The 17213-nt window shown below is 41.5% G+C and overlaps 3 protein-coding genes across 3 annotated transcripts in view; 1 reads left to right on the forward strand and 2 right to left on the reverse strand.

Moving 5' to 3' along the window:
• Positions 1–1472, reverse strand: part of LOC135393802 (very long chain fatty acid elongase 7-like) — a 32835-nt gene extending 31363 nt beyond the window's left edge. The window contains exon 1 of the mRNA XM_064624078.1: positions 1203–1472. Coding sequence (XP_064480148.1) covers positions 1203–1225 — 23 coding nt within the window. The 5' untranslated portion in view covers positions 1226–1472. The remainder of the gene's footprint in view (positions 1–1202) is intronic.
• A 680-nt stretch (positions 1473–2152) lies between these two features.
• Positions 2153–10696, forward strand: LOC135393804 (hexosaminidase D-like). The gene is made up of 13 exons (XM_064624083.1): positions 2153–2257; positions 2462–2516; positions 2613–2810; positions 2887–2965; positions 3052–3137; positions 3614–3797; positions 3891–3965; positions 4904–5099; positions 5179–5267; positions 7235–7313; positions 7384–7494; positions 8140–8226; positions 8320–10696. The coding sequence occupies exons 1-13, from the start codon at positions 2229–2231 to the stop codon at positions 8492–8494; spliced, it is 1443 nt and encodes a 480-aa protein (XP_064480153.1). The 5' UTR covers positions 2153–2228; the 3' UTR covers positions 8495–10696.
• Positions 10697–10873: 177 nt separating this feature from the next.
• LOC135393803 (DNA polymerase alpha subunit B-like) lies at positions 10874–17132 on the reverse strand. Its single transcript, XM_064624082.1, has 17 exons — positions 16907–17132; positions 16699–16829; positions 16405–16502; positions 16286–16337; positions 16101–16210; positions 14291–14570; positions 14039–14191; positions 13836–13898; positions 13281–13323; positions 13086–13204; positions 12971–13009; positions 12807–12880; positions 12621–12717; positions 12447–12550; positions 11711–11770; positions 11177–11303; positions 10874–11119 (listed from the first exon to the last, which is right to left on the reverse strand). The coding sequence occupies exons 1-17, from the start codon at positions 16989–16991 to the stop codon at positions 10967–10969; spliced, it is 1788 nt and encodes a 595-aa protein (XP_064480152.1). The 5' UTR covers positions 16992–17132; the 3' UTR covers positions 10874–10966.
• Positions 17133–17213: the final 81 nt, after the last annotated feature.

Genomic DNA, 17213 nt, shown 5'->3' on the forward strand with positions numbered 1-17213 from the left:
AAGGGCAACGTTTATCTTAAATATGTGCGATTCTTGTCATATTGCATTCAACGCGGGAGCAAAGCGACAAGCGGCCGCAACACACACCCGCTACAAGAGGCCTAACGTCACTTGCATCATTTGCTCACTCTAAGGTTGCTCCAAGCAAAGTCGTCAGTAGGGAAGACCACTTGCTTCTGACGTCACATCTAGTTTCTCCGTCGCTCCGCCAGCGGTGGGGTCGCAACAGTCGCCTTTCTTTTCTTTTTTTTTTTTCCCGAGGTTTTTAGTTAATATCTTCTGTATTCTAACCAATGTCGAGTCCATGCCCCGCATGGTGATTGTATTAGAGCCCAGGAATGCATTACATATGTGCGTTGTGTAATCGGAACAACGCGTGCACTACGTGCTTTTCTTTTTTGTCATGTTGTGCTGGTTATGACGTCCAAGAGTGTGCTCGTTTAGCAGCACGACAAGCCCTATCGTGGCTGCTCCACTACACGTGGGTTACATGATTAGATTCTACTTGGCATCGCCATTGTTCAGACATCAAGGTCTGACCCGCCGAAATTGTTTTTTGCTGCACCAAAACCATGAACATGCGGTATTATATATTGAAAAAAGGGATAAGCCATGCTCCTGGATTTTGTTCAGTTCCTGCTAAGTCACACACATGTTAGTCACACACAAGGTCTTTTGCGTTATTCGATGAATACCAGCTGCAATTACCTTGCCAAATATTCACTTAAAGTCTTCTCTGGGATTTTTCGACTTATCCCCTTATTGCATACCGAGGTTCAATGATTCGCCTAGATTAATTTTTATCGGTAACTGCGCTATGTTTAGACAGTGCTTCTACAAGGGGGCAGGCGGGGGGAGGGGCGCTTCGCGGTCACTACCAGGCGGAAGTTGGACTCGGGACGCCTTTGCCCCCTGGCACATCAAATGTCGAGACTTGTTGCGAATAAACACTTCCCACAGCGCGCAAGACGTGTAGGATTTCATTCAGTTACAGTTAAAACATAAAAGAAATGCTCATTGTAAGTCTAAAACATGGAAGCTCTCCACGTCGTCGAGCGACGCCTTCAGCATCAGGAACTGCAATTCGAGTATTATTCTTGAATGCGGGAACGAATTCTAATACGAAGAACGATGTTGATCTGTGAATGGGGACGACAGCAACAACGAGGCTTAGGATGTTACAAGGAAACTTCTGTTCTCACCAACGTGCGATCCACCAACTCATGCAGTCCAGAAAGACAGGCGAGCTGATGATGTGGTCGTCTCGGCAGGCACTAGGATCAGCTTGCTGCACAGTTCGGCCATGTCGCGCGCGCACACTTTTGCAAACAACACGTCATAAAACTCAAGCCACACAAGCCATTACATCTCACAACCAGTAGTGGCACGAGTCACGGCACACTACCATCTGCTTCTGCAACGTCGACCTTTCATTTGTCTCCTCTGGTCGTTCACACGCGCAAGTCTCAGCATCGCGCTACGCATATGCCTCTTATCAACCATCCGTTACGAGATAGAAAATCACGCACTACGTGATAACCAGGATGAAGGAAAATCAGAGCAGCCAGAAGGCGGAATCTTTTATCAGGCATTACTCAGACGCGTTATCAGGTAAACGCGTACTTCACGTTTACCCTGCCCTGGGCGCAAACTTGCCTCGTAAAGTACTCTTGAAAGCTATGACTTCGGTGTTTTGGAAGTGCTAATGGACGATGTCAACGCCCTGTGCCCTTTTATTCTTCCCTTTTTACCGATTAACAGAATGAACATGAGAAAGCGCTGTAACAGGAGCGCCTTCTTTTCCGTCGCGTCACCCGCGGCAACATGGTGTATTTTTCTTTGAGTACCTCGCCTGTGTTGGTGACGGGTTTTCGCCAAAGGAAATTACTCTTCTTTGTGCCACAGACTCCAAGCGACGTTCAGTATATTATGCAATACACCCTTCATTCTTGGCCGATTTCTGTTGAACGAAGAAAATATTTCACTCGTACATAGCCTTTAGCCTCTCCGCACATCTGCACATCCTCACGCCTTCTAGGTAGCACCGATGCTGTTAGTTTCCGAGGAAAACCAACTCAAAACGCAGTGGACGTCCTGGCAACCCAGGGAAAACGAAACGAAAAAAATTTTCGTGCTAGGTGTCGCTGAAGTTGTTGCATGGCTGGTGAATGTTTACAAACAAAAAGCACGCACCTCTTCATTTCTAATCCTGAAGTGCTTATTTGGAAATGAACGAAACCAATGACTTTATGCACAGGTACTTTATTTTACTCCGAATGTGAATCCCAAAGTAAGTCATGTAACTATGTAGAATATGCCGATGAGCGAATGTTTTTCGTCCCGTTTGCTTGGCCTTGGGTGTGTGCGTATCGCAACAACAGATGATCCTCCCGTTTTCGCATCGTTTCTAGTCTTCTCATATCAGAGCGACTCATACATAACATTCTTATCCGTCTTTTAGGTTGGTGCACCTGGACCTAAAAGGAGCTGCTTTCAAGTTACAGTATTACGAAAAGGTAAGCCGCGACCACGAAGCAAAAAAAAAAAAAAAAAAAAGAAGAAAGTGTCGTAATATCGCAACCATGATTTGTACACACTATTTTCCCCTCCAGCTTTTCCCGTTTCTTAGAAACATTGGTGCAACTGGTCTTCTCATAGAATACGAAGATACCTTCCCATATGATGGAGAGCTATCAGAACTCAGGCATCCCGAAGCATATTCGCAAGAATGCATTTTACAAATACAACAAATGGCAAAACACTCCAACCTTATCGTGGTTCCCTTGGTACAAACTTTCGGCCACTTAGAAGTGAGTACCACCTTCATTCTCTTTTACATCATGCACATGTCACTTGTTATTACAAAATAATTTTTATGTATCGCAGTTCGTTTTGAAGTTGCAGCAGTTCTTTGAATTCAGAGAGATGCCTAGATATCCAAACGTTCTGTGCCCCACACATCCAAGTACGATTACCTCCTTCTCTAATTTATGAAACTGGAAAGTACTGGTATAGGTACGCATTTACCCAACCGTGAAACATCTATTGCAGAGTCTGCATCACTTGTTCAAGAAATGGTATCCCAAGTCATTCAACATCATCCTGAAATACAGTGGTTCCACCTGGGTGCTGATGAAGTGAGCTCATAATTTCTCCTGAGCGAACGATCATTTTAAAACTAAAGCACTCAAAGTGAATCATTACATAACCAAACTGCGTGCATACATAAACTACATTTGGATATACAGCATATGTGTGTAATATATGCGCTTGAGGGTAAAAGCTCTAAAAAGACAGATGATGCAGTAGCAGCATGTACACACACAAAGTGTACAGTGCGCTTTTCGAATATGTTTGGTTTGAAAGATACATTACTTTGATTTTAAACTCAAATCAAATACACAGTTATGTGCTTCAGTATTGGAGAAATTTTTGTGGGAGAGTTTTGTGTGCTCCTTTCATGTTTTACGGAACATATTTTCCCCTCTCACGTTGACCGGTGTAATGTGGCTTCGTGTAAGTTTCTCGAGTAGCTTCAGGAAACCCTCCCATGCTAATGCATTTCTTATCAGTACTGGATCAGTATCAGCATAGGAATATATTGGATTCTCAGGTTTGGCATCTTGGTCAGTGTGACCGGTGTCAGACAGTGCTAACTGAACAACAGTGGAGCAAGGATCACTTGTTCCTTGACTACCTTTCCAAGTTGGTCAGGACGCTACAGCAGAAATATCCGCACATTCGCTTCATCGTCTGGGACGACATGATGCGAGAGATGGATCCTCAAGTCATTAGTGGTGAATATGCTATTTGTAGTATACATTGATTAAGCTATGGGACATTTAATTCTCAGACTTATTCATTTCCTTTTTACGACTTATTTTCACCAGGTTGTGGCCTGCACCACCTTGTTGAACCAATGGTGTGGCATTACCTTCCGCAGTCTGAATTCAGGCTGAAACAAAGTAAGTTAGCGCTTCTGGGACGAGAATTTTTTTGCAGGCATTTAGGTGTTTTCTCCAGAAATGGTACGCGTACGACTTGATGGAACAGAAGACGATTTGGTGTGGGAGAATAGCGACAATGAGGAACAATCGCGACCCGAGGGAGAACGGCAACGTGAGATTCCAGGGAGATCGCTGAATAAAACGAGAGCTAAATGTACCTTACGGGGTTACCTTACGGGGATACGATACGGGGATACCTTACGGGTTTCCAATTTTCCCCTGCATATTGAACGCACCTCCTCAATGATGCGATGACTTTGGGTAAAAAAACGGGAGTCTTATGCGCAAGTAAATACGGTACATCCGCGGTGGTTGTATTTGCAGGAAAAAAATCTGCGCAGCAAATATGTTATGTCACAAATGTTTTTACTTTTCAGCATACAAACTCCCTCAGGAAGTTATGTCATCTACAGTACTCCAATAATAGCAGTTAAAGGAACGACAGTGCTAAGGATAGCACACTTCTACACCATAAAAAAAAAAAAAACAACTATTCACTGCATGCTGTGAATTATGTCTCCCACTAGGGGATGTTGGTAGAAGCACGAATGCAAATTTGCGAATAAAATGTGGATATCTGCGCGCACCGCAGAGGAGTGTGGTTTTATCAGCGCCAATTTCAAACCATTATATTTCTATCTGCAAAGCAGGATGTCAATCAGATATCGGTGCAGGTCTGCAGATATAGTTGCACCTGGGCATTCCTGTAACTGTTGATTCATTCCATGAATGGATAACTTCAAACGATAGAAGGACACTGCCTCCAGAGAATGAAGATCAGAATGAAGGTCATTCATGATTGTAGCTACCATAAGATAAGCAGGAGTGCACAGCGATTTGAACTCCACCACTACAGCTGAGGAGCTCTAAAGATTACCTTTTCATTATCTCATCAGGTTTGTGGGACAAATACCTGGCTATTTTCCCCAAGATATGGATAGCTAGTGCATTTAAGGGAGCAACAAAAATCAACCAAATACTGGCACCCCCATCATTCCACATAAGCAACCATGAGGCATGGAATCGGGTTCTTTCCGAGAACTCCTGTTCTTCCAGTTCATTCAGAGGCATTGCACTGACTGGGTGGCAGAGGTAATGTTGAAGAACAACAAAAAAAAGGAAAGAAAAGTGACCCGACCAAGTGAATAGGTTTCATGCACTATCATTTCAGGTTTGACCATCTCACTGTCCTCTGCGAGCTGCTTCCTGTGGCCATCCCGTGTCTTGCACTATGTCTCAAGTCAATCATCAGTAGGACAGGTAGGACACAGGTCCACTCTTAGATGGACATGGCAAGGATACCTCTGCATAGTGCATATAGGTTAATAAGTAGGGCCTGACTTTTTCGGGTTTTATTTTTGGCCAAATTCGGGGGGTAAATATCGGGTGATATTTTTCATTTGAAAATTCGGGTGTATTCGGGTTAAATCCTGTTATGGCATATTCTGTCGTCAGAAATTCGGGTGTATTCGGGTGATTTTTTTTTTGTTTAATAAAAATTTGTCTTATCATGGAACTAATGTTTTGCAGTGTTATCAAACTTTATTTTAATGCACGCTTACGAGTGTGCCACACGACCCGGATGTTTTCGGGTAGATTCGGGTTAAACCCGAATTTTACAGATTTCGTTCGGGGGGTAAATATCGGGCGGATACGGGTTTAACCCTAAAAAGTCAGGCCCTATTAATAAGTGCTGTTAATAACTGCTGCCACACACATTGCAGTGCCATTATTGATACTTCCAAAGTTGTGATAGGCCCTGCATGTCATGGTTACCAGTGCAACTGAATGCATTGCACTGATGAAAATTTATTGTGCTTCCGACTGTACACAGCACAAGTGAACCTTCATTTATGATCACACTGGACAATAACCACAAATGCACAAATGGCATTATTCCATGCCATGTGTTACACAAATGCCATTATTCTTGCTTGCATCCAAAGATGGCTTGCCACGAGAATCCCATCTGTAGTCTCTGTAACATAATCTACGAGACGCAACAAAGCACTGGTATACACTTAAAAATATGCGGCATAAAGAGCATTGCCGTATTTACAAACATAATTACTTTTATTTTCAAAAGCCTAATTTTTGGTTGCTCTGTGCTATCGGACAGAAATTACGGTGATGCACTGTTTTACCAGAAAATGTAGTGCCAGAGAATGAATGTGTGGCAGCCATAGCCATAGCCATGGAGTGAAGGAGGAACCACTTCATCCACCTGCATGGGCCTCCCATTAAAAACATTATCTTGCTGTTCGTCAAACATTGTGGTCAAGTGATATAGTGAGCCAAGTGTGATGTATTTGAACTTTCTGCACACCATGCTCAATCACTCAGAGCACCCAGTCTTTGCAAGACCAAGGCACATTGTCCCCCAAGAGGTTTTTCGGATAACAGGAGAAAAAATTTCAACAGATGTTAGAACTTGGTTGGCATTGTTCATCCCTCTTCGAGCACTTGGGCATCTCCGCTGCATAGGGTTCGGCTATAAAGGTTCGGTTCTGGTTCAGCTCCGGAGTTCACATATTTCGGTGCGGTTAACCGGTTCGGAGGCTGTAAACTGGTTTCGGAACCTGTTCGAGGTTGTAGTATGCTACAAAATTATAGGTAGCCACTAAAAATGATATACAAGATCTCTTGGTTTTTCTTTGTCTTTTTTTCATTTATTTCTGTTTTTCCGACCAAAAGGACCCCCTCCCCCTTCTTACCCTTTCGAAATAAAGTGAGCAGTGGCAAAACAAAGGGAGGTTGAAAACTCATTCAAATGGCGCAAAAATGCGATATAATGTGCAACAAGCTGGTGCGGAAATATGACGTAATGCGCAAATGTTGTATTATATGACGACCAGGAAGAAATATGCTGAAATATGCAAATATAACATACAAAAACGTTGCAAATTTATGTTGTTGTGGTTGGCAACATGTGGAGAAATGCTAGAGTATTCATTTGAACGCATTCTAAAAATATATACATTGCACAATTCATAATTAATAATTATATCGTGATTATATATTAATATAATCACAATTAATAATCACAATTTAAGTTTACTTAGTAAACAAGTTAAGTATGGTCGTAACTACTGATGCATTCACCGACGTTTTTCTCGAAGACAGCGTAAGCAAAATTGTCCTTTATTCCCACCATTGCTATAACAGACCCGTAGTAAACGTGTTTGGTTATACACGTAAGAAAAGAAAATCGTATTCTCCCTTGACAGGCTTGACCACTGAAGCCTGCAGTCAGGTGTCCAGAGAGATTGGCTATTATGGCGATATTGAACCAGACATCTACCCAAGGTAAACTGCAGAGTTGTATGTTGACACATAGCACAGACATAATGTGTCAACCTTATCACCTTGATTCCAGGCCCCGCCCTGTGCCACCAGCCCCAACATTTCCAGGAGGGCAACTCTATGTCCTAGTCTTACATTTAGCCAATGTCATTGCAGAACTTGAGCAAGTTCTCATGAATCCAAGGTAACATTTTGAAAAAAAAAACGAAAGGAAGAGCCAAGAGTGAATTTTTCTTTCCCAGAAAGCATGAAAGTAACCCTCATGAAAAATAGCGAGAATGGAATATGTAATTAGAGCCCAAAGTTTTAGGGTTTTACCGGATTCTGCCCCGAATTTGCACCCCGAATTGAAGGTTCACTCTTTAGGGTGAAACCCGATTTTTTACCCGACAAATTCCCCTCACTGAGATGTCTGTAGGAATGCACTAACTTACTTGTTTGGCAGAAAGATGCAGTGACATCACCGTTCGTACCGAACCACTACAGTTTCTTTCTCCCCCAGTGATTTCTCCCCAAATTTAGCGTACTGGAAGTTTTTTTCACCCAAATTCGCACGAATTTAGTGTGCGCGTTTATTTACCTGATTCTTACACCCCCCGCCCCGAATTTAGAAAAAAAAAATTTCCCGAAAACTTCAGGCTCTAAATATGTTATGGTGTCTCGCGTGTTTATCACCCGGTGAAACTCCACGAAAGCTTGTACGCTAAGGAATAGTAGTTTCAGTGTTCTTATCTTTTTTACTCTTAGCATGACACCTCGAACTAAAGCCTTACGTCTTGCTCCAACGCTCGAGAGACGCTACGTAGATTCAAATGTTACTGTCTTGCAGTGTCCAGGGAGGATTTCACGAATTCCTGGTCGCACACAATCGTACAAACCCTCTGCACATTGACCAGTTTGTCAACACTGCCAGAAAGTAAGTCTTCATGCAAGCCATTCTTGCAAATGGCCCACTTTGAAAAGGCGAATGTAACGAAAGAGAGATCTTGCTTTTCACGTTACACCTCAGGCTCCTTGTCAACATTGAAGCTCTCTACAAGGACGTCAGAAAAGAACTATCCGAGATCTATTACCAAAGCACCGTCGAAGAGTGGCTGTCTACGTACATCAGCCCTTACAGAGACAAGCTGAAAAAGCTGGTTAGTGACGCGGACCTACAGATTGCCGTCAACGTCCCCATGTGAGAAGGATGCCACAAAGAGCCTTTTTTGTGCTCAAATTGCTACACCATATTTATGCACTTAGCAGACAACCGCCTTAAATTTTGCAACTTATTTCTCGTAAGTTCTTCTTGTGGCTGTTGGCAGCAAGTACATGATGTGGATAACCACACAGGCAACATCCGTATTAAATTTATTGTGGGGAACAAAAAGAGAGAGAGAGAGAGAGAGGACCATAGATTAATTAACAGTGTTGCCCACTGCAAGACACTCTAGTTTGATGTTTGTTTATCATGTTGAACTATCACTGCTTCCTTGTAAGTGTTACAGACTGAACGAATTGTGCAATGTACAGATTCCATGCTCGTTGGTGTCATGCAAGCAATAGTCGAAGAAACTCTTTTTTGCTTTGCATCCATCTTGTAGGTCCTGCACCCCAAAATACTGGTCAAAAGGGTTGTCTTATACGTGCATAGGTATGGTACACTTCAGCCTTCCCATCAAACTGTCTGTGATACAAAAAAAAAACCTGTTTGAGGGTCATTTACTTGAATGTTGAGCACCACCTTCATTTGATTTCTTGGCATACTTTTTGTAATTTATTTTTGTAGTTAACTTTCTAGTGCTGTACGTGGTCATAACATTCGAGCATAAAAATACTTCTAATGTAAATGCAAAGACAAGAGTTGCTTTCCCACGTTTCCCTAAGCCCTTATACCTACCGAATTATTTTTTGCTGAAAAACCGGCGAAAATTCTTGCTTCCAATGAACTCCCAACGGATATAGCGGGTGAAGACGGAGAAAAGAACGCAGAACAAAAATTAGACAAGTGTAAATTTTCACTGTACGACATCTCCAGCAGTACAGGAGTATGTATGCTGAAATGTTGCTGCGCATTGAATCGCTTCCAAAGATTTACCCCAATACTAAGCAGTCAGAAGTCACTTGCAATTGTCTGTTTGCACCAGGAGACTAACAACGCCACTGAGGTGCAGGCAGAGAATTATCTGTCTCCACTTGCATCCACCTTGACAGGCTATCATCTTTAGGGTCGATTCAGGTAGGCCAGTATGGAAACATGTAAGAATCTTCGTCTTTGACCCCATTTTTTCTAGAATAATCAGTGCAGCGGAAGCCATCGTTACGACAGGCCACCAATTATAATTAGGGCCTGACTTTTTCGGGTTTTATTTCTGGCCAAATTCGGGGGGTAAATATCGGGTGATATTTTTCATTTGAAAATTCGGGTGTATTCGGGTTAAATCCCGTTACGGCATATTCTGTCGTCAGGAATTCGGGTGTATTCGGGTGATTTTTTTTTTAAATAAAAATTTGTCTTAACATGGAACTAATGTTTAGCAATGTTATCAAAGTTTATTTTAATGCACGCTTATGAGTGTGCCACGCAACCCGGATGTTTTCGGGTAGATTCGGGTTAAACCCAAATTTTACAGATTTCGTTCGGGGGGTAAATATCGGGCGGATACGGGTTTAACCCTAAAAAGTCAGGCCCTAATTATAATTTTCAGTCAAACTTGGTGGTTTGAAACGATTTGTTTTGCCTGTAGCCATGATGTTGATGAGCCAAGCTCATCTCCAGTAGATGAGAGCGTCGCGCAGCGTGGACAGGCTCGACTCATCCACAGTAGGCGCGGGGTTAATAACCATTATGCAGATTGTCTTTATAACGTGCCATGGCTCTTCTACTATTGTGTATGGGCAATCAATCACCAGTGTGTAAGTGATGATCACCAGTGTTCTTATAGTGAAAGAGGACACAATCTTTTTTTCTCGTCCACGAAAGAAAGATATGTATGATGCTCACAACTTGTTGAAGCAGCATGTGTCTGGAATGTATCAACATGTCTCGGTGACACAATTTTGCTACAACTCTCCGCAGTGCACAATCGTGTCACGTACGGAATAACTGATAAGAATTGTGCTCACTTTAAGTGTTCATATCTATTGCTCTTTGTTTCTCTAGTATAGGTATCAAGGACTCAATAAACTTGCACGTTAAAGATCGCAATCTTATTTTTTGTTTCGTTAATGCAGGTAATTTTTACCTGGGTACGTAAGATACCATTAAAAGCAACACACACTACACTGCCATGTCAAAGTGCATTTTTACTTTCTGGTAACGAGCACAATGATGTTCTGTCATAAGTTTACATTTTGCTGATCTGTACCTGCCAACGTCTATTAAAGCCTGCTTTTTTTGTGTAGCAGAAAATCTCTTTCTTTCCTAGGAACTGTAGGAGTTTTGTAAGATTGCAGCATATTTTACGCTCTGCATACATTCTGCAGGTAACGCAATAAATCGTGCGTCTCCGTCCTCCTCCAACCTTGTCTCGTGCGCTGTTACGACGTTTAATTTTAACGCAATGAAACAGAAGCAGACGCAGGTAACAAAAAGATATTGGTTATTAGCCTGTTAAATACAGCACAGCATAAAAAAAAAACAAGATGACATCAAAATAGTTATTTACAGGTTCCTATATCTTCACAACTTCTACACTAACATTCTGCGCCATACTTCCCTGGTAAGAGCTTGCCGAAACGGGATTAACAACCGCACGTGCAAACGTCCCACCCACGATACCTTTCGTGACGCGTTCCGGATTAACGCAGATGCAGCCGTGGATGTCCTGAGGATGCAAGAAGAACGTTATCCTTGATGCACCATTAAGATGGCCGTGTTATACCTTTACGAAAGACCTCAAATCAGATGGTAAGACAAGCAGGTGCGGAGTGGTTGAAAACCTTCCGCTGTCTTCCAAGAGCGTGCAGTCAAGCCCGACATCTTCTGATGCAGGGTACAGTGGGTAGAAACTGTGTGAAACATTTATGTTACATTTGTAATTAACGTTTATATATAAACCTAAAACAAACATATAAACCTATAAAACATTTATAGAACATTTACATATAAACATCAAACAAAGCTATAAAGCATTTATATAACATTTATACATAAACGTAAAACCTATAAAACATTTATAGAACATTTATATATAAACGTAAAACCTATAAAACATTTATATAAAACATTTATAGAACATTTATATATAAACATGAAACAAACATATATAAACCTGACATGGACTTTATCCCTTGCATCTACCGATTTTGCCAGTGCAATGGTGCACAAGGCTTAAGATTTTTCTGTGTCAATTATATTTTCTATAATACACTAAGGAAGTTCTCTTATGCAGACAGTTTGTCAGAAATTTCCTTACCAGTGCTGCGTCAGGACATGTTTCGCGAGTCTTGATAACCTGTCCGAGGCGCCAGGTGGGCTAGAGAAATTACGAGAAACAGGCTACAGGAGTGTTTGTAGTGTTAGGCACCAACGCTGACAAACAGTTTAGTGCAGGCTGTTGCCATTAGCTATACCAAGACAGCTATGCTAGCATACGTGAAAACATGGTTTTAATACGTGTCAGCATCTCACTGCAACATATGCCTTTCACACCGACACAGTGTGTGGGACAAAGTCTCTCCGCAAAATAAAACAACGATGATTGCAAAGCAACTGACACAGTTCTTAACGTTGTTGAACGTACACATTAGGTGCTTTAAAATTACGAAGGTCAAAAAAGGAGAACTAGAAGGAGAAGAGGAGAGAAATATTTTTTTTTTTTTTTGAGAATGGTACATATATGTGCCATTCTGCCATGGGCCATTATTTCCAATATTGCACCAATACTGGGCCGTTATTGCCAATATTGGGCCTGTATTGCCAATATTGGAACAATATTGGGCCGTTATCACCAATATTGGACCAATATTGGGCTGTTATTGCCAATATTGATCAATATTGGGCCAGTATTGGGCCTGTATTGCCAATATTGCACCAATATTAGGCCGAGATGTTGTGCTGCTGTCCCTTTTTCTAAAAAAAAAAGGGCATCAAATGTCAGACTACTTCTGTTCACTACACAGGGCACTAAAATTTGTGTTGGCAATTCTCACGATATTTCCTCCTTCCCGAGATGGAACAAGACATCCACAGCTGTCATTCCGATAACGAAGCCATTGATGTCCAGTATGCACGGGTCTGGAGCACACAGAACGTTCTGTCGAAGAAAGAAGTGACTACGAATGCAGTTCACCAAGACCAGAAAGCAGCCCGTATTAACGCAGTACCTTGTACGTTCTGTCCAATCGAAACGGTGGTGTTGGATATACACAGTCATGATGCACATCCCTTTGAGAGGGTATGAGCACTATTTTTGTTTTGGTGCTGAAAACAAGAAATTCCAAATAAGCATACTTTGAAGGTGCTTCAAGATATTTGAAAATCATTTGAAAATTTTTCTTCCGGGTGCTTACTTTTCCAGAATTGATGCGAGAGTCTGAACTTGCTTTTGGAATATTGTGTCGTAAGATTCTGGTAAATTTCCCTTCTGTAAAACAATGCACTGGTTAGCACAAGGCCATTCCTTGTACATAAGTAATCACCGCATCTTTGCACACGCACAGCACAGTGTGTTTACCTGAATTAATTCGTGTCTGCTGTCTATAAATGGGCCAGCCTGTCCAAAGCGAATACACTTTTGTTACTGATTGAACAAGAATGGCAGCTCGACAGACGCAATGAATTTCTCGTACCATTATGCACACTTGGGGTTTATGTTCGGTGATATAATTAATGAAATCTGTCATGGGTTGGAAGCTTAAGTCCTCTGTTGTTGTGTAGGGACCACAGGCAATGACTATGTGCAGGGGTTCTGCAAATACAGGCCATTACAATGACTCAAATCATGTTCTTATGTTCCTCAGTTCCACAATAAAGACACGATTTACCTTTAAGCTCTGGAGGTGCCTTTGGAAAAGGTGGTATCTTTCCCTGAGAAGTACCAACACACAAAAAGCACAATTATGAAAACGTGAATGTTATGAAAAATATTTTGCTGTTTTGTTGCCTGTTCAGGGACACAAATCTACCACATTACGATATATATGAGGGTCATTACACTGCACTACAAGCTAACTACAGACCATAAACTGAGGAATTCTAAACTAGCAAAGAGGAACACTATTCCAAACATAAAAGACCTACAGCGTGCACTGGGCAAGCATATTATGGCTCTAACAATAAGCAGTAGGAGACAATATGTACAGCAACGCCACACATTTATGAGCAATGCAGCAAACGAGTTTTTCTGCGTCAGACCGTCAGTTGAAGTTAGATCGCAAAGGATTGTGCTGGTTTAGAAAGAAAATACACAAGAAAATAAAAAAGAAATAGAAAAAGAAAATACAAAAGAAGGTGGTGTACAGTAGGAGTGTTAACTACTATAAGGCGCTGTTCTTTCCATGACTTAGTTCCCTTCAATGGCTTGAGGAGTTAAAACTCACCTCAAGTAGCTCTTCCAGTACGACTGCTTGTCCCGTTGGGTTGATTCCTTTTCCAGCAATTACCTGAAGCACCAAAAAAAAGTCCTAACCTCGATTTGTTTCTCGAACGTGAAATACTGCACTAATACAAGCCATTCGCAGGAAGCCTCAAATTTTTCCTTCGAGTACCAAGTTTGGGTCTTAAAAAAAAAAGGTCAAATTACCTGTCCAGAAAAGAAAGAATACTGCTTCAAGTTCGATATGTTTAGCGGCACCCAGTTTCCGTTACTTGAATCCCCGCCTTCGAGTATGAGGGATGTGGCATTCATTTTTCCCAAGCTGTCGCAGTAAACTCTCCCTGTTACGTAACTGCTCTCCTGGAAATCGGTCAAAATACTTTTTTACTTTTACTTTTAATGATTGGTCCAACGTGGTTTCAGGTTTCAATCAATAAATAGATCAGTAACAGTGCGTACCTGAAATATGCTCTTAATATTGACAAACTGTTCACCCCCCATGTCCTCTTGGTACATATCAGCGTAGTCCCCAGCAATCGCATTCAGTGCCGCTGCCTTGTCAAGGTTTTGCTCAAACATGTAGAGCACATTTTTTGTCACTATCGATCCTGGCTGTAGTAACTGCGTACAAATTTCTTCCGAGGAACGACATTTCCAGTCGACCGTCTCCTGTTGGCGGAGATAGGCAACGACATCACCAGATGTTGTTCTGGAAGTGTACTTTGCAGATGCTGTCAAGCTGAAAAAAATACGTTTCGGAACAACACAAAAATGTGTTACGGAGGCGGAGAGAGTCGCAATGCACACTTTTCTGTGTGCAGTGTTTTGCAGTGAATGACTGTAGCTGAGTTACGGCAAATATCAACAGAAAAATGACGTAGGCAAGTCTTTGTTCATCCATATTTTGAGAAATGTTCAATGTTTCACAAAAAAGAAAAGGCTGACAGCAACGCAAACATTGCCAAAAATTGTAAATCCTTGTTTTGTTCGCCTATTTTATTTAGCATGCGGTACATTGTATTTCTCGTAATGTAGCGTCGTACCAATCATCATCATTAAAACAAAGTGTTGCTGTTGTACTCCTGCCATCTCACTCAAAATTTTCTGCCACAAAAATATACCTAACTGGCCTTTTATTATGTCCGAGGCAATTGAACATCCTTTTCTATTTCCCTCCATCAGATACGCATTGCATGCTTTGGCCTTTTCGGTCTTCGCAGGTGTAAACATATAGACCAAGTAAAGCTACACAACTACAGGATTAACAACCAGTCTTGGTAGCAACTGCTCGTAGTCTATCATTAGATTACTTAAACATCTTTTCTGCAAAAAAGAAAAGAAAAAGATGCTCTGCGTGTCATATGTGGCAAAATTTTGCATTACTTATAAGGGTGAAAGGTAATGCAATTTGGAGTGGGGCTGCTCCAGCCAGGATGTAAATGTCAAGTTCATGCGCCTTCAGGGTTGTTAAGTAGCTGAGTAAAAGTAACTGAGTATGCACATGTAGGTACTTTTTGTATATCTTGAGTGAAATATTGGTTACTTTTTTTTAGCAACTTTTACTCTTTTCAGAGTACTTTTTTTTTATTTAAGAAAAAAAACGGAAATGAGAGACAACCGTGATCAATGCGTGGTGAACTTTGGGAATAGGCAACCTGACCTGAGTGCTTTGCCATCATTCCTAGTACTGAAGTCTATTTCTCTATTTCCTTCATGCAAGCAGAAGGTGTGCAAGTAAAGAGAAATGTTAAGAAGGAAACAAGTACAGCTGAGATAAGTTGCTGATTTGTTAATGCGTGCTCTCTCGTCAGTGTCCAGCCCATTTTCTTGGAACAAAGATATTTAATGGTTCATATGTAGGGTATGTATGGAGTGAATAAGGAAAGAAAAGAAAAATAATGAAAAACATCGTATAATATCACATCGTGTGAGCCGAGGTAATCTGCTTTATTAATCATAATGCAACCAATAACAGCTCGCTAAATCAACCCAGTCAACTTAATGGAAAAACTAACTAAGGTACTCAGTACATTTTTGGAAGCATCAGTAACTATACCAGCGTATTTTCTCCTACATGGTATCCGTAGCCCAGATACTTCTAAACCCATTTATCTCATCTGTAACTTTAACTCAGATACTTTTTAAAGGTAACTTTAACAATCCAGTCTACTTTTGTAACGAACTAAATCTGGCGTGGTACAAGGAACATGGTCATAATTTCAGAATGTCATGAGACCTCTTTAATGCTTTCTTATTCTTTTTTTCGTACCTTTTTGGAGAAAAGGAGGCTGGTGAGAAAACAATGGAAGGGCTGCCTGATGAATCCATCAGTCGCTTCGAAATCCTTGTGTCTGGCGTCCGCTGTCTTTTCTTCAACAACTACAGCAAGCATGTGTAAGACCATGTAACCAAGCCATGCTTCGTCAGTTGTTCACGAGAAATTAATACGCGTACCTCACTACTCATCCCATAGCTTTCCAGAACGTCGTCGCCCATGTCATAGTCTCTGAAATGTGTCAGCTAGCTAGGAATTCGACAGTAGGTAACTCACACCACCACTGGCAAGAACTTACTGAACATCTCTCTCTTCTTTGACATTGAACACCTTAGGTGCCGGCTTCTTTGCGACAGGTGTGTGCACCTCTGGTTTTAGTCGTTTCTGAGACAGTTCCTGAAATGCAGGTAACTATACGGGTGAAGTTCAAGTGAACATCGAGTTCACCGCGTGTTGTGACTGCAGCCATGTATCCAAGCAACAGCAAGTAACATTTTTTTTTTTTTAAACACTGTCACATATCCATCAACACAGATAAACAATTGCAAATTAGGATACTTCAATCAAAGTAATTGCACTTTACTGACGTTACCTCTCGTTCTAAGTCCTCTAGTAACTGCAATGTTATGTCTGCTGGTCCGACACTTTTCCTCGAAGTGAATGCTATCCAGTCACATGAAAACTGTTCCGCATCGCACCCGTATGTCAAACAAAGTTCCTTCACTGCAATCGAAGACAATTTACGTCATGATGGAAATTCAAGAGCACACACGCAGTACGATTCTAATGAGTGTACATACTTTTCGACATGCATTCAGTCTTCACGTCGTCAACACCGAACATTTCCAGCTCTGACAACAGGTCAGCGTCAGTTACAGTGCCCATTTTGCACAGGTGCCGATAATTCAGTTAAATCTATGGAAACTCAAAGTACAAAACACATTTCTCCGGCTGACGACAAATAACTCGCGCAAACTCGCGGGAGCGCGCCAAATATTGCTGCCGATGCCAATCCAACTACTGCCGTGGATCTCGAAACATGCACAGTTTCACATTGCGTTTGCATTGTTTTCTTGTTATTTTATTTACATAGTCATAAATATCAAA

This window comes from Ornithodoros turicata, chromosome 5 (assembly GCF_037126465.1).
Source record: "Ornithodoros turicata isolate Travis chromosome 5, ASM3712646v1, whole genome shotgun sequence".
Lineage (NCBI taxonomy): Eukaryota > Metazoa > Arthropoda > Arachnida > Ixodida > Argasidae > Ornithodoros > Ornithodoros turicata.